The sequence below is a fragment of the Nerophis ophidion genome, linkage group LG08, assembly GCF_033978795.1.
Source record: "Nerophis ophidion isolate RoL-2023_Sa linkage group LG08, RoL_Noph_v1.0, whole genome shotgun sequence".
NCBI lineage: Eukaryota > Metazoa > Chordata > Actinopteri > Syngnathiformes > Syngnathidae > Nerophis > Nerophis ophidion.
The window spans coordinates 72,412,986-72,436,610 of record NC_084618.1 but is presented as its reverse complement, the minus strand read 5'-3'; the positions used below and the strand labels follow the sequence as shown (position 1 = coordinate 72,436,610).

The 23,625-nt window shown below is 36.0% G+C and overlaps 2 protein-coding genes across 4 annotated transcripts in view; one reads left to right on the top strand and one right to left on the bottom strand.

Moving 5' to 3' along the window:
• The window catches only part of LOC133558337 (integrin beta-3-like), a 92,090-nt gene that overhangs the window by 57,371 nt on the left and 11,094 nt on the right, over positions 1 to 23,625 (bottom strand). The gene's annotated exons all lie outside the window — the stretch shown is intronic.
• The window catches only part of cpn1 (carboxypeptidase N, polypeptide 1), a 28,648-nt gene that overhangs the window by 4,227 nt on the left and 796 nt on the right, over positions 1 to 23,625 (top strand). Inside the window, exons 2-7 of the mRNA XM_061909634.1 lie at positions 3,699 to 3,895; positions 6,684 to 6,839; positions 10,456 to 10,632; positions 10,702 to 10,813; positions 16,554 to 16,693; positions 16,999 to 17,098. Coding sequence (XP_061765618.1) covers positions 3,699 to 3,895; positions 6,684 to 6,839; positions 10,456 to 10,632; positions 10,702 to 10,813; positions 16,554 to 16,693; positions 16,999 to 17,098 — 882 coding nt within the window. The remainder of the gene's footprint in view (positions 1 to 3,698; positions 3,896 to 6,683; positions 6,840 to 10,455; positions 10,633 to 10,701; positions 10,814 to 16,553; positions 16,694 to 16,998; positions 17,099 to 23,625) is intronic.

Below are 23,625 nucleotides of genomic sequence, written 5' to 3'. Positions count from 1 at the left end.
GAGTAAACAAGTACAAACTAAGGTTTGGGGCATTATTTTCTCTAAATACAAGGACAGGCATTATTGTGGGTTTCCTGCACGTCATCTTCATCACTAAAGGATAAATCTAATCTGTGGGACAGAATCCCTCAGCCATTTAAAAATATGATTTTTTTTTTTGAGCGGTCAGCTTGAAGCGTCCCTCTGTCTCTGACTCCCTCATCGTCATGTGACATGAGTGCACGACTGTTATGATTTTGCTTATTAATTTGGATGACCTGCCTTATCTTGCCTCTGACAGGCCAGTTCCTAATGTTTCGCCCTATCTTTAGCCAATTGTGACTCATCATAAGAACACCAACAGATCATCATGGATGTTCTCATTCATCCAGGTCATTGTATTTTCTCCATTTTTTTGGGGCCTGGATTCGCAGTCCATTTTACAGGAGAAGCTACTCATTAAAAAAGTAGCTTAGCTACCGCCAATCTACTGGAACATGTAGTTAAGTTATGTAGTTTGTTACTGCCCATCACTGACAGTATCTGTAAAGTATTAGCCAACATTTCATGTTTTGTTTGAGCGGATGTAGTTGTACTAACAAGCATGATGTGCTGCGTGTATCATGATCAATATTATAGTGACTCAATAGATGGAACATTTGTCCGTTTGGTCAAGCTGGCCGGGGACATTTTTTTCCCGGCTGATTTTGGGTACGCACTCTATTTATGTCGGCATAGCTTGGCTCCAAGTTCCGCATTTGCAGCGTCAAGTCCTCGCTCTTTCTGCGCCAACATTTCACCCTCTCTTCGTGCTGGCTTCTATAACCAACAGTTCAAAAAGATAAGGTTGAGAATCCTCATTTGTCCAAATATAGTCATCTTCATTGCCTTTTTCCAAGTCAGCCATGATTAGAACACACTTGCGTTTGTTTTTGGAAATAAGAACACACGTTTGTTTGCGGAAATGCGTTGCTATGGGAACGGAAATAAATGCGCTGAGAAAACATGTTCCAGTAAAGCATAAAATGAACAAAATTCGGTAAAAAAATGTATATTGTATATATTACATATAAATATGTCCGTTACTATACTGTATAAATATATTCAGCTAGTATATTAAACGTTGATGGAAGGTTTTTAAGGACTTTGAAGGCTAGAATGTTAACTCCTATTAGCCACGTTTTTTTTTATCATCTATAGAATCCTAAAAAAAAAGGCATCTGTCAATTTTCTACTGCTTGTCCCTGTCTCTCATAATGATTGTGAATGATAGGAAAATTTCCAAAAATAGTGCAGTTCCCCTTTAACACACCCCTAAAGCAGGGCTATTTAACAAGCAACCAAAGGATCAGAATTAATATAAGACATCCTAACAACACGTGACTTCAGTCTTTTTGCAAAACATTCCTAAAACATACACTTTTGTCATATAGAAGATTATTAACAATAATTTTTGCAGTAGATCATACAAAACAGCAGAATGTCTCTGTCATGTATAAAATATATTTGGTTTATTAACGGTGGTACTTGCAGAGAGTTTTTGGTGAAAAAAGTTTGAAGTTTATTGAGCTATCTACAGATGCTAACATAGTAATCATTACTTGTATAAAAATGTATAATAGTTAACTGGGTAGTAGAAACAGAATTACCATTACTTGTATAATGAGCAGTAGAAACATAGTTAGCAGTTACCATTATTTGTTCAATAACTACAGAGGCAGTAGAACATGAGCTACCATTACTTTTATAATAATTACATGGGCAGTAAGTCATTGCCTATTTGAGGTTCGGCATTTGCTGCACAGCCAGGGGCGCAGAAAAGGGGGGGTAAAGGAGACGGATTCTAGGAGCCCATGATGGAGGGGGGCCCAGAGAGGCCCCTAATGATGATGAAATTATAGGAAATTATGTGTTGGGGGCCCTGTAAAGATTATTTTCATGGGGCCCAAAATCCTTAGCGGTGCCCCTGTGCACAGCATATTTGTCGGTCTTTTGTCTCAGCTTTAAATTGTAAACATTGCATTTTTTTAACTTAATCAGAAATCGGTTCCATGGCACTATCTGCAGGGTGTGCTGCAGCTAAGCATCCAACAGAAAGAGAATCCAACATTTTCCAGCATGTAGATGCTTTGACAAAATGTGATGTGTTTTGTACAACACTGTACAGTGAATGCCTAAAATAGTTTTTTTCTGTGGTTTATCCGTTATACAGTGGTCAATAACGGGGTAGAGCGAAATATACGTTAAGTCTGGAAAAAACACAGAGGCTATTTCATCCCTACAAGCCTGTTTTGCAGGTTTCCCTGCTCTTCAGGGGATTTTCCCAGCTCTTCAGGGAAACACCCTGGAGAGCAAACCAACAAAACAATACACAGCATGACCATAACAATGCAATCCAATTCCAAAACCAAACCTGACCCAGCAACACTCAGAACTGAAATAAACAGAGCAATTGAGGAGACACAAACACGACACAGAACAAACCAAAAGTAGTGAAACAAAAATGAATATTATCAACAACAGTATCAATATTAGTTAAAATTTCAGCATAGCAGTGATTAAAAATCCCTCATTGACATTATCATTAGACATTTATAAAAAAAACAAAAAAAACAATAGTGTCACAGTGGCTTACACTTGCATCGCATCTCATAAGCTTGACAACACACTGTGTCCAATATTTTCACAAAGATAAAATAAGTCATAATTTCTGGGTCATTTAATAGTTAAAACAAATTTACATTATTGCAATCAGTTGATAAAACATTGTCCTTTACAATTATAAAACTTTTTACAAAAATCTACTACTCTGCTTGTATGTCAGCAGACTGGGGTAGATCCTGCTGAAATCCTTTGTATTGAATGAATAGAGAATCCTTTTAAATCGTGAAAAAATCGTTTATGAATCAATAATCGTGTTGAATTTTTAAAAAATCGATTTTGAATGGAATCGTGACCCCAAGAATCGATATTGAATGGAATCGTGGGACACCCAAAGATTCGCAGCCCTAATAAATAAATATATATATATATATATATATATATATATACATTCCCACAATGTCCCACTCTGTCTTCTATTGTTACTCTTCTTGCTCCCGTCCGGCTGTGCCAGATGCTAAATATATCCAAACATTTAATAAAGTGAAATACAAATAAAGCAATAAATGAAGTATCTTACACATTTATTTGGTAAAGTAAATCTGTACAGCATGGGCATCAGCATCAGCAATATGATTTGCCTTGAGCGACTGGACAGGCAAATAAAAAAAAAAGTTGAACTTTATTTTAATCTTCAACATCTCACGGGATGGATTGTGGACGCTAGTAGTAGTTTGGGGAACGCTGGTTTGGAGTATAAATATAAAGGCATCTTTTTGGCTTTTTATGGGTTTGTCTATTAGTTTTTCACCCTTTGAAATGGCAGGGATTAATTTTATAATTATAAACAAACAATGCCTAAGGTTTGCAGCAATACCTACGCTCTTCCTTCCTCCTAACTTCTTTTTGCACTTGTGCAACAGTTATACATGTTACAATGTAACTTTGCCTATACAGACATAATAAGTGCTTTTAAATGTACACATTAAACCAAAATATGTTTAGAATCAAAACAATGATTGTACAGTATGTCATTTTCAATGTTTATGCCACGCATCGCTTTTCTGCCACTTTTTTGACATGTTATCCGATCTTCGTCTCATGACTTCCTCCCCTAGTGGAACCTGAGTTCAAGTACGTGGGCAACATGCACGGCAACGAAGTGCTGGGCCGCGAGCTGCTCATCAAGTTCTCACAGTTCCTGTGCGAGGAATACCGGGCTGGAAACCAGCGGATCACGAGGCTCATCTACGACACACGCATCCACATCATGCCCTCCATGAACCCTGATGGCTATGAGGTGGCTGCCAGACAGGTAACACACACCCAAAGGCACAATGGGGAACTATAAAGGACTATTGAGTCCATGTGAAATGAGGAAAAAAAGGTGACAATAAGCCCAGTATGTTGAGAATAAAGTCACTATATAACAGGAACAATTATTTTCACAAGATAATGACAATACATTTGTTATTTTCAACAAAAAAGAGTAATATACAAGAATAGGGTCATAATAATGTATGAATAAAGTCAAAAAATATTACAATAAATGTTATTTTTCTGCATGTTTTTAATTAAAGGTATAATGAGAAAATGGTTTTAACATAATGACAATAAATGTGTAATTATTATAATAATAAAGTTACAATATTGATAAATCTGGTTTTCTTTAGGATTTATAAATATAACGGTGAAATATTATGAAAAATAAAGTTGTGACAAAGTCCATAGTAAAAAAAAAAAAGGGTTACTACAAGAAGGCCATAATTGTATGTCACAATCTTTATTTTTGGGGCCCAAAGTGTGTACTATAACACAAATAATGTCGTAATATTAAAAACCTTTCAAATTTATTGTGACGTGAAGTGAAGAGTTATATTTACATAGCGCTTTTTCTCTAGAGATTCAAAGCGCTTTACATAGCGAACCCCTTGATCTACATCTTTAAACTACATTTAAATCAGTGTGGGTGGCACTGGGAGCAGGTGGGTAAAGTGCCTTGCCCAAGGACACAATGGTAGTGACTGGGCTGGCACAAGCAGGAATCAAATCCGGAACCCTCAAGTTGCTGGCATGGCCACTCTACCAACCGAGCCACGCCGTCCCACAAAAGTTGTCATTCTTTTAATAAAGTAAGTGTAATATTACATTCATAAAGTATTAAGAGTACAATAATAAAGTTTTAATATTATGACAACAAAGCAGGTTTTTTTTTTACAGGAATAACGGCAAAATATCATGATAATAAAATAATATAAAGTAATAATAAAGTCATGAGATTATGACAGTAAATACTTTAGTTTTTTGGTTTAAAAAAAAGGTGTACTAAATAGGGTATGGGATAATATTACAAACATGATATCTTAATATGGCAAAAAGTTGTCATTTTTTGGCAAATAATGTTTAGAATTACATGAGTTAGGTATTAATACAACAGGAAAAAAGTTATGATACTATGCATTACAGCAGAATTGTTTTAACATGAATATAACAGTGAAATATTACAAGAATATTGACTTAAAATAAAGTCTGCAGTGAAGAATTAAAGACAACAACAGTCATCCAGATATGGCAAGAAATTGTTTATTTTTGGGCCCAAGATTTGCACTATTACATGAATACTGGCAAAATAGTTCAAGAATAATGTTGAAACAAAGTCCATCCATCCATCCATCCATCCTTCCATCCTTTTTCTACCACTTATTCCCTTCAGGGTCGCGGGGTAAAAAAAAGTCTGTAGTAAAAATTAAGTCACAACAAAAAGTGCTGGTAATTACATTATGTCAATAAATCCTTAATTTTTGGGCCACTTTTTTTTTTTTACTATTGGATGCATAATAGGGTTATGTTACACTTCTTTTTTTAAATTGCGTATCGCAAAAAAATTAGTTTTTTTGGTGTATAACGTAAAAGCGTAAAATCTCAATACTACCAAAATAAAGTTTTAATTTTATGACGATAAAGCGTTTTCTTTAAATAAGTATGGTATCGTTTCATGAATAGCGGTGTAATATTACGAGAATAAAGTCTGCAGTAAAAATCAAGTTACACAAATAAATTCATAACATCATGACAAAAATTATTGTATCAAAATCCTTTATAATTTTGATACAATAATGGCATAATATGAAAAAAAAAAAAGTGTTTTATTTTTATGTCATAAAAGTTGTAACGGTAAATATTTGGCAAATGAGTGAGCTTAAAATCTCAACACCAACAGAATAAAGTTTTGACATTACGATAATACATCTTTTTTTCAAACCAACTTATGGTATTATCGCAGTGGTTCTCAATTGGGGGTACACGTACCCCTGGGGGTACTTGAAGGTATGCCAAAGGGTACGTGAGATTTTTAAAAAATATTGTAAAAATAGCAACAATTCAAAAATCCTTTTAAAATATCTTTATTGAATAATACTTCAACAAAATATGAATGTAAATTCATAAACTGTGAAAAGAAATGCAACAATGCAATATTCAGTGTTGACAGCTAAATTTTTTGTGGACATATTCCGTAAATATTGATGTTAAAGATTTCTTTTTTTTGTGAACAAATGTTTAGAATTAAGTTCATGAATCCAGATGGATCTCTATTACAAACCCCAAAGAGGGCACTTTTAGTTGATGATTACTTCTATGTGTAGAAATCATTATTTATAATTGAATCAATTGTTTATTTTTCAACAAGTTTTTAGTTATTTTTATATCTTTTTTTCCAAATATTTTGCACTATTATACATTTTAACAAATCAGAAACTGATGATATAGTGCTGTATTTTAACTTTTTATTTTTTTCAACCAAAAATGCTTTGCTCTGATTAGGGGGTACTTGAATTAAAAACATGTTCACAGGGGGTACATCACTGAAAAAATATGTATATTGCATAAACAGTGGCATAATATTACGAGAATAAAGTTGTATTAACATCCGTAAATAAAATAAACAACAACGAATAAAGTCATTATATTACAAAAAAGTTGCTATTATAAAAAAAAGGTTTATTATTGTGGGAAATAATGTTATATTATGGGCGTAAGGTTGTAATATGGTTATTATTGTTACAGATCAGTGGGCGTATTGACATTTATCAGTGTTCTGACAGGGCCCAGAGTTCAACGGCTACCTGGTGGGTCGTGGCAACGCCCGGGAAATCGACCTGAACCGCAACTTTCCCGACCTGAACGCCCTCATGTATTACTACGAGAAGACCAACGGACGAAAGCACCACCTGCCGCTGCCTGACAACTGGGAGCAACAGGTCAGTCCACGTGGACGGTTTGCTTAACTTACTCCAGTATCAACTGTATATCCGCTCTTATAAACTCAAGTGTAGGTCACGCAGGGGTCTGCTCTCTTTGTGTTTACACACACAATGAGATATGGCTGCCTTCATATGTAATGTATCCTTATGTCAGCCTGAACCATAGCTACAGATTTAGCTTCAAAGCAAGCATGGCTCTAAACAAAGAGCACTCATAATAAATACCTGCCAGCAGACTGCTCCTGCCAGGGTTCAAGGCCAGCAGATAGACTAGGACGGGCCTGAGCTTTCTCAAAGGGGTGACTGGCAGTGTTTATTGTCCCACATACCTCACACCAGGAGAGGCATTATTTATCTGCTCTACACACCCGATGAATGGCGATAAGTATGTAACCATAGCTGGGTGTGAATAAACGGATTTGAAGCTGAAGTGTTGTCGCTGACTCGAAGACTTCGTTTTTTTCCTTTTAACATCAAGTATCACCTCAAAAACCGCACATCATTGGTCTGTAATGTATAGTGCGAGGTAAATTCAATTTTAGTACATTTGTATATTTGTGAATGAATAATAAGGTTGAGGTTCCGCACTAAATTTATTACAAAAATATGAACTGCTCAAAGTTAAACACATTTTTGGGATTTTATTTTAACAGCAATTGTGGCTTTAAATGCCCTCTCGGGGTCATGAATGTCTCACTGGCCAGTAGTTGTCCACCTTTGTGCATGTGTCTGGGAAAAAAAAAATTGTTACTTATTTCCATCTTGAATACATTGATGCAATACTAGGATGCAACCAGCAGAGGCGCTGTTCATTCAAGATCATGTAATTGCTTTCTCGAACAAGAACATCATGGTATTTGTTATGTCCATCCATCCATTTTCTACCGCTTATTCTTTTTGGGGTCGCGGGGGGCGCTGGTGCCTATCTCAGCTACAATCGGGCGGAAGGCAGAGTACACCCTGGACAAGCCGCCAACTCATCGCAGGGCAAACACAGATAGACAGACAACATTCACACTCACAATCACACACTAGGGCCAATTTAGTGTTGCCAATCAACCTATCCCCAGGTTGCATGTCTTTGTTACATATCATTTCAAATGTGGTTTCATTAAAAAAAATAAGTTTGTATAATAGCTATGTAAAAATTTTGGGGGAAATTACCTCTAAAATAAATCAAAAGAAATAACAAATATAGTAATAATTATTTAATTAATTAGCATTTAATTACATTTGAAAAAGTATTATGATTTAATTATGTTAAGTATGCTTCCTCTTAATTGATAGAGGAAATGTATAAACATTAAAAAAATAAAGTCAAAAATAATAATTAATATAAATTAAACTAAAAGTAGTTGTTTATCTTTGTGCTAGAAAATTGAATGTGAGTGTGTCTGTGAAAAAAAAATGTGATGCTTATTGCAATCTTGAATAAATTGATGCAATACTAGGATTCAACCAGCAGAGGCGCTGTTCATTCAAAATCAATGTAATTGCTTTCCCGAAGAACATCATGCTATTTGTTACATATCATTTTAAATGTGGTTTCATTAAAAAAATAAGTTTGTATAATAGCTATGTAAAAAAAAAATACCTCTAAAATAAATCTGAAGAAATAACAAATATAATAATAATTATTTAATTAATTAACATTTAAATACATTTGAAAAAGTATTACGATTTAATTATGTTAAGTATGCTTCCTCTTAATTGATAGAGGAAATGTATTAACATAAAAAAAAAAAACAACTCAAAAATAAAAATTAATTTAAACTAAATTAAAAGTAGTGGTCCACCTTTGTGCTACAAAATTGGATGTGAGTGTGTCTGTGAAAAAACAAAATGTGTTGCTTTTTGATCTCTTGAATAAATTGATGCAATCCTAGGATTCAACCAGCAGAGGCGCTGTTCATTCAAGATCAACGTAATTGCTTTCCCGAAGAAGAACATCATGCTATTTGTTACATATCATTTTAAATGTGGTTTCATTAAAAAAATAAGTTTGTATAATATCTACAAAAAAAAATAAAAAATATTTTTGACTTCTAAAATTAATCTGAAGAAATAACAAATATAATAATAATTAAATAAATAGTTAACATTTAATCACATTTTAAAAAGTATTATGATTTAATTATGTTAAGTATGCTTATTCTTTATCGATAGAGGACATGTATACACATTAAGAAAATCTAATAAAAAAATACTAATTAATTTAAATAAAATTAAGACAATTACTATTATTTAATTATGTTGATTTTCTTTTTTTTAATGTTGAATTATTATTTTTCTTAAAACCTGTCCTGTCCGGCCACACGGGAAAATAATATTGCTGATCTAAATGCCCATATCTGCTTCACAAATTTATCATCCCTACTCCTGCTCAAGAAAAAGCCTTCCTATTATTGTCCTGTGGTAACAGAGACAACAGAACAAAAAGCGCAGAATGACTTTCAGAAGATACATTGTCGGTTTATTCATGCATACCTGAAGATTTTCCACATTGTCGAAAAGTGAAAAACCGGGGAAAAAAAGCAAAGTAACTGCGATACTTGTCTAGTTGGCTGGCCAAGAAGTGAAGCCAGAAAGTGAAGAAGTGAATCAAGAACCAGATGTTGTCAGTCTTTTTTAGAAGGTCATGTGATATGAAATAAAACATGGCACACCCTATAGCAGTGGTTCTCAAATGGGGGTACGCGTACCCCTGGGGTTACTTGAAGGTATGAAAAGGGGTATGTGAGATTTTTTTAAAAATATTCTAAAAATAGCAACAATTAAAAAAATCCTTCATAAATATATTTATTGATTAATACTTCAAGAAAATATGGTTGTTAGTTCATAAACTGTGAAAAGAAATGCAATGCAATATTCTGTGCTGACAGCTAGACTTTTTGTGGACATGTTCCATAAATATTGATGTGAAAGATTTCTTTTTTTGTGAACAAATGTTTAGAATTAAGTTCATGAATCAAGATGGATATCTACTACAATCCCCAAAGAGGGTACTTTAAGTTGATGATTACTTTTATGTGTAGAAATATTTATTTATAATTGAATCATTTGTTCATTTTTCAACAAGTTTTTAATTATTTTTATATAAATAAATAAATGATAAATGGGTTGTACTTGTATAGCGCTTTTCTACCTTCAAGGTACTCAAAGCGCTTTGACACTACTTCCACATTTACCCATTCACACACACATTCACACACTGATGGAGGGAGCTGCCATGCAAGGCGCCAACCAGCACCCATCAGGAGCAAGGGTGAAGTGTCTTGCGCAGGACACAACGGACGTGACGAGGTTGGTACTAGGTGGGAATTGAACCAGGGACGCTCGGGTTGCGCACGGCCACTCTCCCACTGCGCAGACCACTACAAATGAGCAATATTTTATACAATTTAATACATCAGAAAATGATGACATAGTGCTGTATTTTACTTCTTTAGCTCTTTTGTTCAACCAAAAATCCTTTGCTCTGATTAGAAGGTACTTGAATTAAAAAAATGTTCACAGGGGGAACATCACTGAAAAAAGGTTGAGAACCACTGCCCTATAGTGAGGGACAAAAAAAACAAATGTACGTATTATGTTTCTCTTTTATTCAATACAGGTTGAACCAGAGACACGTGCGGTCATCAAATGGATGCAGAACTACAACTTTGTCCTATCCGCCAACCTCCATGGAGGAGCCGTGGTGGCCAACTACCCCTTTGACAAGTCGCGAGATGCCCGCATCCGAGGAAGGACCACCTACGCCGCCACTCCGGACGACAAAATCTTCAGAAACGTGAGCCTCAAATTCCAATGTAGATGCTTTGGAAACATTATCTATAACATTTGCATATGTGTGTGTCAGTTGGCGAGGACCTACTCGTATGCACACAGCTGGATGCACAACGGTTGGAACTGCGGTGACTACTTTGATGAGGGGATAACCAACGGGGCTAGCTGGTACTCGCTGTCTAAGGGTCAGTAAATGTAAACCAATATAGCTAGACCAGGGGTGCCCACACTTTTTCTGCAGGCGAGCTACTTTTCAATTGACCAACTCGAGGGGATCTACCTCATTTATATATAACATTTATATTTATTTATTTATGAAAGAGACATTTTTGTAAACAAGTTAAATGTGTTTAATGATAATACAAGCATGTGTGACACGTATAGATGTCTTTCTTTCACAAAGACAAGAATATAAGTTGGTGTATTACCTGATTCTGATGACTTGCATTGATTGGAATCAGACAGTAATGATGATAACGCCCACATTTTCAAATGGAGGAGAAAAAAAGTTGTCCTTTCTGTACAATACCACATGAAAGTGGTTGGTTTTTGGCATCTAATTCATCCAGCTTCCATACACTTTACAAGAAAAACATTGGCGGCAAATTCCGTAGCTTGCTTGATTGACATTCACGGCACCCGAGGGTCTTGTGAGATGACGCTGGCTGCTGCCAGTTCATTATTATGAAAAAATGACAGAGAGGAAGGCGAGAAACACTTTTTATTTCAACAGACTTTCGCGCCGTCCCTTCCGTCAAAACTCTAAAGGCCGACTGCACATTTCCTATCTTCACAATAAAAGCCCTGCTTCATGCTGCCTGCGCTAACAAAATAAGAGTCTCGGAAAGCTGGCGTGCACAAGTGATGTGCACGCCAGCTTTCTGAGGGATCGCTTGTGCACGCCAGTTTTCCGAGACTCTGTATTTAGTTAGCGCAGGCAGCATGAAGCAGGGCTTTTATTGTGAAGATAGGAAATGTGTAGTCGGCCTTTAGAGTTTTGACGGAAGGTACGGCGCGAGAGTCTGTTGAAATAAAAAGTGTTTCTCGCCTTCCTCTCTGTCATATTTTCATAATAATGATCTTGCAGCAGCCAGCGTCATCTCACAAGACCCTCCGGTACCGTGAATGTCATTTAAGTGACGTCTTGGTGAAGACTGATGATCACTAATTTTTAGGTCTATTTTTGTTTAAAGCTTGGCTGGAGATCGACTGACACACCCCCCGCGGTCGACTGGTAGCTCGCGATCGACGTAATGGGCACCCCTGAGCTAGACTGTTCACTCTCAAAACCTATGGTAGCTTTCTGTTTTGCAGCGAGCAGTACAGTTTGGTTTGTTTTGTATGTTTCCCTTGGCACACGTTGTACAAAAGGGTATGAAAATAACTGATCTTTTCACCATGTTAGGGGGCAGTAAGGTACTGTTTTTTTGTACACTGCAGGTTTTATATGTACCCCCAATTCTGTTTTATGTCTATATCCAATATGTACAGTTGTGGTCAAAAGTTTACATACACTTGTAAAGAACATAAGGTCATGGCTATCTTGAGTTTCCAATAATTTATACAACTGCTATTTTTTTTATGAAGGAGTGAGTGGAGCACATACTTGTTGGTCACAAAAACATTCATGAAGTTTGGTTCTTTTATGAATTTATTATGGGTCTACTGAAAATGTGACCAAATCTGCTGGGTCAAAAGTATACATACAGCAATGTTAATATTTGGTTGCTTTTCCCTTGGCAAGTTAAACTGCAATAAGGTGCTTTTAGTAGCCAGCCATCCACAAGCTTCTGGCAAGCTTCTGGTTGAATTTGACATCTCCTCTTGACAAAATTGGTGCGGTTTAGCTAAATGTGTAGGTTTTCTGACAGGGACTTGTTTCTTCAGCATTGTCCACACGTTTAAGTCAGGACTTTGGGAAGGCCATTCTAAAACCTTATTTCTCGCCTTATTTAGCCATTCCTGTACCAATTTTGACGTGTGTTTGGGGTCATTGTCCTGTTGTGTTGGAACACCCAACTGCGCTCAAGACCCAACCTCCGGGCTGATGATTTTAGGTTGTCCTGAAGAATTCGGAGGTAATCCTCCTTTTTCATTGTCCCATTTACTCTCTGAAAAGCACCGGTTTCATTGGCAGCAAAACAGGGCAATGGCATAATACTACCACCATCATGCTTGACGGTGGGAATTGTGTTCCTGGGATTAAAGGCTCAATTTTTGTTTCACAAAAAAATAAGAGTTGTAGAAATTATTGGAAACTCAGGACAGCCACGACATTATGTTCTTCACAAGAATATGTACACTTTTGAACACGCACGCATGCACACATAAATAAATATATATATAAAGACATATATATATATATATATATATATATATATATATATATATATATATATATATATATATATATATATATATATATATATATATATATATATATATATATATATATGTCCATCCATCCATCCATCTTCTACCGCTTGTCCGTTTTGGGATCGCGGAGGGTCGCTGGCACCTATCTCAGCTGTATTCGGGCGGTAGGCGGGGTACACCCTGGACAAGTCGCCACCTCATCGCAGATTTATATATAAAATCTTTAATATTTTTAAAGTAGTTTTAATTATCATTAAGTATGTATTATGGTTTTATTTTACTCCAATGAAAATAATATCAACACACAGCTATTAAGAAAAAGTCCAACAAAAAGAAAAAAAAGGAAAACATGCACCATCACGCGTTTGCAGCTACTTGCTGCGATGCAGAGTTTGTTCATTGTCATCATTTTTCATTCAATGCCAAAAGTTGACACATTGCAGCCATGACCCCCTGAGGTCGTTTAAATAAGGGTGCAGGGCTTAGCTGCCCCCCACATGGCAGAGAAAGCACAAAGAGACTCTGCAGGGCAGGAAGTTTCACCGCTACTCTGTATTAGATATGAATCCCGTATTGAGAATGTATTAAAAATGGCTCTCATGGGTTAACCGTGCCCATAATGTTGCCTAAAAAGGATACTTTAATGTCATGGTAGCCACCATGATTGTTACCGTGTCAGATAAGGCCACATGCGTGAATGACAAACTCCACGTGAAACTGAAGGCCTGAACTCTTTCACTCTCAACTCTCAGTAGACCTGTTTCCAAATGACCTAAAGTCCAAACCAAAACTGCCTTCTCTGGTTACTTATTAGATGTTTTAAAGGAGAGATGACAAAATCCAGCTTAACGACAACACATTTTATTTCCAACACAGAGCTGTGATAGTAATGGGAAATGAATGTATATAATAAACATATCTGCCCTAGTTTTATTTGGTCACTAGTTACAGTTGAAGTCTGCCTAGCAACAAGGGGCCAATTAACTATGACGTAATCAGAAAAAAGAATAATAGCAATACCTGTAGCTGTATTCTTAGCTTCAGGCAGTTTTAGGTAATTATTTAGTAGGTCACATCTTTTTTTTTAGTTGCATACGTGATTTATAACATTGGCATTTGGAAGAGAAACTATGATTAAAGAAAACATCGGACTGCAAGTACTGTAGTTTGTAGTCTGGTATGTATCCTAACTATCAATTTAGATTTTTATTTAAAAACACCACTACTGCCAAAAATAGTCAATGTCTGAGGTTTAGTAGTCTTGGAGGACTTTTCATCGTCTTTGCTGCATTTTACAGTCACACATTTTGGCCCAAAAATGCCCACAAGCACCACAACAATTTTATGTGTGTATTTTATGACTGCTTGTTGCAGCTGTGAGTCCTTGTTTGGAAAGTTGCTTTTTGTGGTCCAGTCATTCAATACTTTTGAAAAATTGCAACTTTTGCTGTAACTTTCTGAAAAAGCTGCCGCGAACTCAGGCATCGTAGGCTGTGATAATCACACACACACACAAAAAAAATCCTGGATTTGTTACTTACCACACTACAAAAACCGAAATCTAAGTAAGATTAAATATCCCAAATAAGGGTGATATTTGCTTATTTTCTGTCTGATAAGATAATTCTTCTCACTAAGCAGATTTTATGTTGGTGTTTTACTTCTTTTAAGGGTTTTGGTCCGAAATGATCTCAGTAAGATATTACAGCTTGTTGCTGAGATTTTATGACCTATATTGAGTAAAACATGATTGAAACTAGAATATCAACTGTTGCAAAGCTGTACTGCAAAAACTGAAATCTAAGTAAGATTAAATATCTCAAATAATGGTGATATTTGCTTATTTTCTGTCTGATAAGATCATTCTTCTCACTAAGAAAATGTTATGTTAGAGTGTTTTACTTGTTTTAAGTGTTTAAGTGGTTCTAAATTATCTCAGTAAGATATTACAGCTTGTTGCTGAGATTTAATGACCTATATTAAGTAAAACATGCTTGAAACTAGAATATCAACTGTTGCAAAGCTGTGTCATCAACACTCACAAGCATAAAACTATCTTCTTAAAGTAATAATTTCTAATTTCAAGCATGAAATAAAAAATCATGACTTTGACACAATTGTGTCTCATAATTAAAAGAAATGACAGCCAAATGGACTTTGCAGGTTTTTTTTTTCCAATTAAACAGTAGAACATGCGTACTCATATAGTAGTGCAGTTGGCACAGTACAGCAAAGTGACAGTTAATATTTAAACATTTAACATGTGACATTTTTTAACTATTTTAAACAGAAATGGTTCATGCACATTCAGATAAATTATTCAATATTACAATAAAATAAGAATTTGGTCGGGGGCGGGGCTGTAAATATATATATATATATATATATATATATATATATATATATATATATATATATATATATATATTCTTTGCGCACAAATTGACAGAAAGAGCACGCACTTGGCGCGATGTCATTTTATCAATGGGAAAATGCAAGAAATGTAATGCCGAGCGCATATCATTATGTCAAGATTTATAATAATGGCACTAGCATTTACTTAATTTAAGAATGTTTTTCAACATATTTAGAAAAAGGTCTCATTATTTTTTTCTATCAAGAAAAGTGCACTTGTTATTCGTGAGAATATACTTATTTTAAAGGTATTTTGGGGTTCATTGAGGTTAGCTAATTTTACTTGGTTTGGAAAGTCTTGACAAGCCAAATTTTCTTGTTCTATTGCCAGATAATTTTGCTTAGTTCAAGTAAAATGCCCCTAACTTTTGTTTTGGTTTTTTCTTGTTTTTGAACACTGACTTTTTGCAGTGTGTGTCTTTAACACTCACAATTATAAAACTACTTTTTTAAAGTAATAATTTCTTACTTAGAGCATGAAAAAAAAATCATGATGAGCAAAAAAGTCTCTGTTTTTTTTCTACCAAGAAAAGTGCACTTGTTATTAGTGAGAATATACTTATTTCAAGGTATTTTTGGGTTCATTAAGGTTAGCTTATTTTACTTGTTTTGGAAAGTCTTGACAGGCTGCAATTTCTTGTTCTATTGGCAGATAATTTTGCTTAGTTCAAATAAAATACCCCTCATTTTTGTATTTTTTTTTTCTTGTTTTTGAACGCTGACTTTTCGCAGTGCATCTTATTATGCTAGAAAAAAGTTTAAAAACACTCCTCTAAAAGGAATTACAAAACATAATAATATTCAATTAAGTAAGATTTAATTATGTATGTTTAATTTTAGAGGCAATTAGACAAAATGTTCATCTCTACCATCGCTCAAGAAAAAGCTTTCCTAATAATGTAATGTGCGGCAGAGAAAGAACAAAGCTTTTTTTTTTTTGTCGAGTCGCTCGAGCTTTCGAGCTTGCACAAGGTCACATCTGATTCGAACACGTAATATTTGTTTTAACGTCCAAGCTTTACGTCACCCTTGAACTTGGACGCATTGCATGGTATTAGTTTTCCAAGAAACAGATGCTCTATTGGCATTTTTATTTTTTGCGTTTTAAAAATAGGTCACATTTGTTTGTTGCAGGCATGCAGGACTTCAACTATCTACACACTAACTGTTTTGAGATCACGCTGGAGCTCAGCTGCGATAAGTTCCCAGCCGAGTCTACGTTGCCCAGAGAATGGCTGGCCAACCGAGAAGCGCTGGTTTCATACGTGGAACAGGTTGGAACACACACACCTCCATAATATATTTCAGAGACACCGAAAAATGAGCATAAGGACATCTAAAAACCTCTCTTGGCTATTTGGCCTCTCGGTTGCAAGGTTTGGAGAAACAAAAGTACTTGGTTCAGTTTAGCAAAGTACAAAGTTAATACAGCCATGCATTGCAACCATGATTAAAGGGTAGAAGTGCTCCTTTCTAATTATAGACACAAACTAAATAGGGTGAAATTGTGATTTAAGTTTGTTTGGTGTCCCTCCCTTTGGGGGCGACATAGGAATTCACAATTATTCCCGTTTTTCAGGTGCACCATGGGCTAAAAGGCATAGTGTATGATGAAAACAACAATCCTATAAAGAATGCCGAGATCTCAGTGTCAGGAGTCAACCACGATGTGACCAGCGGTGAGTATCTTTTATTTAGTGTTGTCATTTTAAACATAAAATGGTGAGTGTAAAATGCATTCAAAACACTTCCTTAGGGTCTCGTTAAGGGCTTCTTAAAGGCCTACTGAAACCCACTACTACCGACCACGCAGTCTGATAGTTTATAAATCAATGATGAAATCTTAACATTGCAACACATGCCAATACGGCCGGGTTAACTTACTAAAGTGCAATTTTAAATATCGCGCCGCAAATGAAACATGGAGACATCAAAGAAGAAAGCTGTAGGTGGGAAGCAGTGTATTGCGGCTGGCTTTAGCAACACAAACACAGCCTTTGTTTTATTGTTTACATTCCCGAAAGATGACAGTGAAGCTTTACTATGGAACAGAGCGGTCAAGCTAACACGGTTGGATTGGACCACACACACAAAGTACAGTGTATTATGCAGCGATCATTTGGAAAAATAAATAACATTTTACCATTCTGTATTCTGAAGGCGATCTATATCGTGTGCCACTCCAGCATCAATATCAGCAGCGTCCTCCTGACCGTCAGCGTCAGCGTCGGGTTCAGAGCGGTATGGCTCTATCCCTTGTTGCGGTTGGGCCTGGCCGAGTGGTCCTGACACCCTCACGGCTACCACGGCGCCTCTCACAGCATCTTACCTATCTGACTCGCTCTCACTGCCCTCTAGTCCTTTTTTAAAAAAAAAGTTCTAGTCCTTCACTCTCGCTTTCCTCATCCACGAATCTTTCATCCTCGCTGAAATTAATGGGGAAATCGTCGCTTTCTCGGTCCGAATCGCTCTCGCTGCTGGTGGCCATGATTGTATAGAATGTTCATATTTGAGGAGCTCCACGACCAGTGACGTCACGCTCATATCATCTGCTACTTCCGGTACAGGAAAGGCTTTTTTATCAGCACCAAAAGTTGCGAACTTTATCGTCGATGTTCTCTACTAAATCTTTTCAGCAAAAATATGGCAATATCGCGAAATGATCAAGTATGACACATAGAATGGACCTGCTATCCCCTTTTAAAAAAGAAAGTCGCATTTCAGTAGGCCTTTAACCTTTTTGACCTCGGGGCCCAACTTTTCCTCTACAGAGGGTTGGGGGGCCCACTCAAATACATCCATCCATTTACAACCGCTTGTCCCTTTTTGCGGTTGCGGGGGGTGGGGGGTGCTGGAGCCTATCTCAGCTGCATTCAGGCAGAAGGCGGGGTACACCCTGGACAAGTAGCCACCTCATCACATGGCCAACACAGACAGACAGACAACATTCACATTCACATTCACACACTAGGGGCAATTTAGTGTTGACAATCAACCTGGGAAGAAGCCGGAGTACCCGGAGGGAACCCACGCAGTCACAGGGAGAACATGCAAACTCCACACAGAAAGATCCCGAGCCCAGGATTGAACTCAGGACCTTCGTATTGTGAGGCACATGCACTAACCCCTGTTTTAGAAAGTACTTAGTTGATCCCTGGGGGAAATTACTCTGGATTTTAATTGTATTAAACAATTATATCTAACTATTTACAATTTATAACCTTGTCACATATAAACTATTGCAATGTCGTATGGTGTAACACAGTGGTTCTCCAATGGGGGTACGCGTACCCCTGGGGGTACTTGAAGGTATGCCAAGGGGTACGTGAGATTTTTTTTTAAATATTCTAAAAATAGCAACAACTCAAAAATCCTTTATAAATATATTTATTGAATAATACTTCAACAAAATATGAATGTAAGTTCAAAAACTGCGAAAAGAAATGCAACAATGGAATATTCAGCGTTGACAGCTAGAGTTTTGGACATGTTCCATAAATATTGATGTTAAAGATATCTTTTTTTGTGACGAAATGTTTAGAATTAAGTTCCTGAATCCAGATGGATCTCTATTACAATCCCCAAAGAGGGCACTTTAAGTTGATGATTACTTCTATGTGTAGAAATCTTTATTTATATTTGAATTACTGGTTTATTTTTCAACAAGTTTTTTTATATCTTTTTTTCCAAATAGTTCAAGAAAGACCACTACAAATGAGCAATATTTTGCACTGTTATACAATTTAATAAATCAGAAACTGATGACATAGTGCTGTATTTTACTTCTTTATGTCTTTTTTTCAAACAAAAATGCTTTGCTCTGATTAGGGGGTACTTTAATTAAAAAAATGTTCACAGGGGGTACATCACTGAAAAATGGTTGAGAACCACTGGTGTAACACATATATCCCAGTTATCTTAAAAAACTGGACATTCTTCAGAAGAGAGTCACACGTGTTATATCATGGGCAAACTTTAATGCTCCCTCAAATCCTCTTTTTTATGGGTTCAATCTTCTGAAGTATACTGAGTGCAAAAGATTCCACGGTGCTTGTATTATGTATAATGTAGTATACGGATTCAATTCTAAACTCTGCCAGCTCATTTCAGTGACCACTACTAAAAGCAACAGGTGATCAGATAACCTAGGCCCACCTGGGCCATCCACTCACCTGTCACTGTATTTGAGGCCGGTCCTTGCACACCCCGCAGGCCATGCCCACCTCCACAGTAGGCTAACTCAACTAAACCAGTACCTCTTAGGGCTCTGGTTCACTCTCCCATCCGCTCTGCTACTTTAGCTTTTACGAAAAATCCCTTCGTTAAATACCTCATTTAGAATCTGGATTCGGTTTAAGTGCTAGTTTGCTAGTCTTGCACCCATCACAGCTAATCATGCTTTCCCTCCTTCTCTTGTCGATAGTGCCTTTTTTAAGATGGTGAAGTATTAAACCTGTACACCTCGACAATACTTTTGCCTCTTTCCAGCAACTTTGTGATACATTTTCACTCCCTAATCATTACTTTTTTAGGTATCTACAGATCCGCAATTTTGTTTGTTTTTTTATTGATTGAGACTTTTAATAGTAGATTGCACAGTACAGTACATATTCCGTACAATTGACCACTAAATGGTAACACTCGAAAACGTTTTTCAACTTGTTTAAGTCTAGGTCCACGTTAATCAATTCATGGTAAACTAGAAGTAAACATTTACTAAGAGGGAACAATTGTCATTTAAAGTGTACGAGCTTTAGTATAGCCTGTAGAGGCCCGATGATATGGAATAAGATTGATAGCTTTATAAAAAAATCACATTCTTTAAACATTTTTAAAAAACGTTTTTTAACTCAAATGTATTGCGACGTTATGCTTAGTATATTTAGCACACCCCTTATGGCTGAGGAATTCACATTAGTCGCATAATTTTGGTCTTGACCTCATATGTATGATGAGAGTATCGCAGATCTTCAAGATGCAACCTTTTAATCAATTTTGAATAATAGGATATTGAGACTGATTTGGTGGATTCAGAGAATCCTTTTTTATAAATGTCAACCTGCTGGTAGGTTGGTATGAAATTGTAAATAGGTATTTGGTGGGTGGATTTTGAAAGGAATTGTATTGTACTGTATTTTGTACGTATATTATATGATGATGTATATTTTACCTGTGGGTGCCTGTCCATAAACTGTACACTTCTAAGGATGACCTTTTTGCAGAACGGACTCTGATATTAACAAAAGAAACAATAATGTAATACAAAATGATGTCTGTCTGTGAATAAATAAATAAAAATGACATGATAGAAAAATAACTAACTAGAATACATAAGACCAAACTCGTAAATAATTGATGAAAAATACATGTATATACAATTATGTTGTGCTAAAATAAATCAACTAAATTAAGAATGAATGTGTTCCTTGACTGAACTGTCAATATAATTCAAGTAAAAACAAAAATACAGCATCCCCGCTTTAGTCATCATTTTTGCGCTTAAGAGACTACTCTGTGACTTTAGCTCCAAACTTTTGACTTTTAGTTCAGGATTGTCATTACTGCCATAAGTGGCGGAAAAATGTAATACAAATGAGTACAGTTGCGGCCCATACTGACCACAGCTCAGAAAAAGGTGGCCAACATTGGGCCACGGCCCTATGGTTAAAAAACACTGATATAAATAATGTGTATTGAATATGCTTTGGTGGAAATTTTACATAAATTCTGCTCCACGGTCACATTTATTTAACCTGTTTTTCGTGTCTGTCTGAAAGATGTTCGTTTGTGGAGGGATCCCCAGATTGCAAATGAAACCACACTGCCCTCCTCTCATCATCTGTCTTCTGAAAATGTACATTGTTGAATATACTTATATCTTGAAAAGAAACATTAGCACCATTGTTTTCCCAGGCAAAGTTGAAAATATACGTCATGAATAGTATTTAGATTCACCCGGTCACAACATTAGGTAAACTTGCACACTCTCTGATCGATAAATTAAGCTGCTTATACCAGCATTTATGTTACTATGTGCATGCTAAGATTAGATCAAAATAATACTTTATCCTACCTTCTGTCTGAAAGATGTTCGTTTGTGGAGGGATTCCCAGATTGCAAATGAAACCACGCTGCCCTCCTCTCATCATCTGTCTTCTAAAAATGTACATTGTTGAATATATTTATATCTTGAAAAGAAACGTCAGTACTATTTTCTTCCCAGGCAAAGTTGAACATATACTTCAGGAATAGTATCTACATTCACCCGGTCACAACATTAGGTAAACTTACACACTCTCTGACCGATAAATTAAGCTGCTTATACCAGCATTTATGTTACTATGTGCATGCCAAGATTAGATCAAAATAATAATTTATCCTACCTTGTGTTTCTTTAAACTCAGTTGGCCTCACACAGAGCTCCTCCCCTTTGATTTATAGCATTAACTAATATCCAAAAAAGTAGGTCCACTTGCTGTAACATCACGACGTAGCCAGACTGCAAAACACAGCAATCAGAGGTGTCCAAAATTGCTTGTAAGCTCACGCATAAAGACATTAATATTCTGATTTGATGCGTTGGCATTGTTTAACACAAGTATCCAACATTGTAACATTATTAAGAGTCTGAACCGAGGATGTCTTTGTGGCTTGTGCAGCCCTTTGAGACACTTGTGATTTAGGGCAATTTTAGGTCCCCTTTAAAGTGTCCACATTTTTTTCTGCACATACAAGAAAAATGTATGAGTCACTATGCGCATTTTTGTTGAATGAAGATACTAAAACCAATTTTATATGTATTCATTTGTAGTATTCATTGTAATTCATTTGGAATAACATGTTTTACTTTATTTTCCTTAAATATTTCAATTAACTAAATACAAATTCCAAATGTGTTGTATTTATCTTTTATTTTGATCAACTATACCAGTGGTTCTCAATCTTTTTTCAGTGATGTACCCCCTGTGAACATTTTTTTAATTCAAGTACCCCCTAATCAGAGCAACGCATTTTTGGTTGAAAAAAAGAGATAAAGAAGGAAAATACAGCACTATGTCATCAGTTTCTGATTTATTAAATTGTATAACAGTGCAAAATATTGTTCATTCTTAGTGGTCTTTCTTGAACTATTTGGGGAAAAAAGATATAAAAATAACTGAAAACTTGTTGAAAAATAAACAAGTGATTCAGTTATAAATAAAGATTTCTACATATAGAAGTAATCATCAAATTAAAGTGCCAACTTTGGGGATTGTAATAGAGATTCATCTGAATTCATGAACCTAATTCTAAACATTTCTCCACAAAAAAGAAATCTTTAACATCAATATTTATGGAACATGTCCACAAAAAAATCCAGCTGTCAACACTGAATATTGCATTGTTGTATTTTTTGTTCACAGTTTATGAACTTACATTCATATTTTCTTAAAGTATTATTCAATAAATATATTTATAAAGGATTTTTGAATTGTTGCTATTTTTTAGAATATTTTTGAAAAATCTCATGTACCCCTTGCCATACCTTCAAGTACCCCCAGGGGTACGCGTACCCCCATTTGAGAACCACTGAACTATACTATACATTTGAATGAAATGCGTAATTTTAAAAATTTAAACTCATTATCTTTTGCTTATCTTTTTTATTTTAGTTTTGGACACAGTAAGTGAACAAAATGGAAAACATAAAACTGTTCAGCTTAAATGATTTTTCAAATGAATTATAAAAAAATACTGGCAGGTAATTCTCCAATAAATGACAAAAGTAAATATAGATATAGCGTACATAAATACTGAAAGATGCAGGGAACACTTTAATACTTCTAAAACATTTCCTGCCCTAGAGATCCATCCATCCATTTCTACCGCTTATTCCCTTTGGGGTTGCGGGGGGCGCTGGTGCCTATCTCAGCTACAACCGGGCGAAGGCGGAGTACACCCTGGACAAGTTGCCACCTCATCGCAGGGCCAACACAGATAGACAGACAACATTCACACTCACATTCACACACTAGGGCCAATTTAGTGTTGCCAATCAACCTATCCCCAGGTGCATGTCTTTGGAAGTGGGAGGAAGCCGGAGTACCCGAAGGGAACCCACGCATTCACAGGGAGGACATGCAAACTCCACACAGAAAGATCCCGAGCCCGGGATTGAACCCTTACTACTCAGGACCTTCGTATTGTGAGGCAGACGCACTAACCC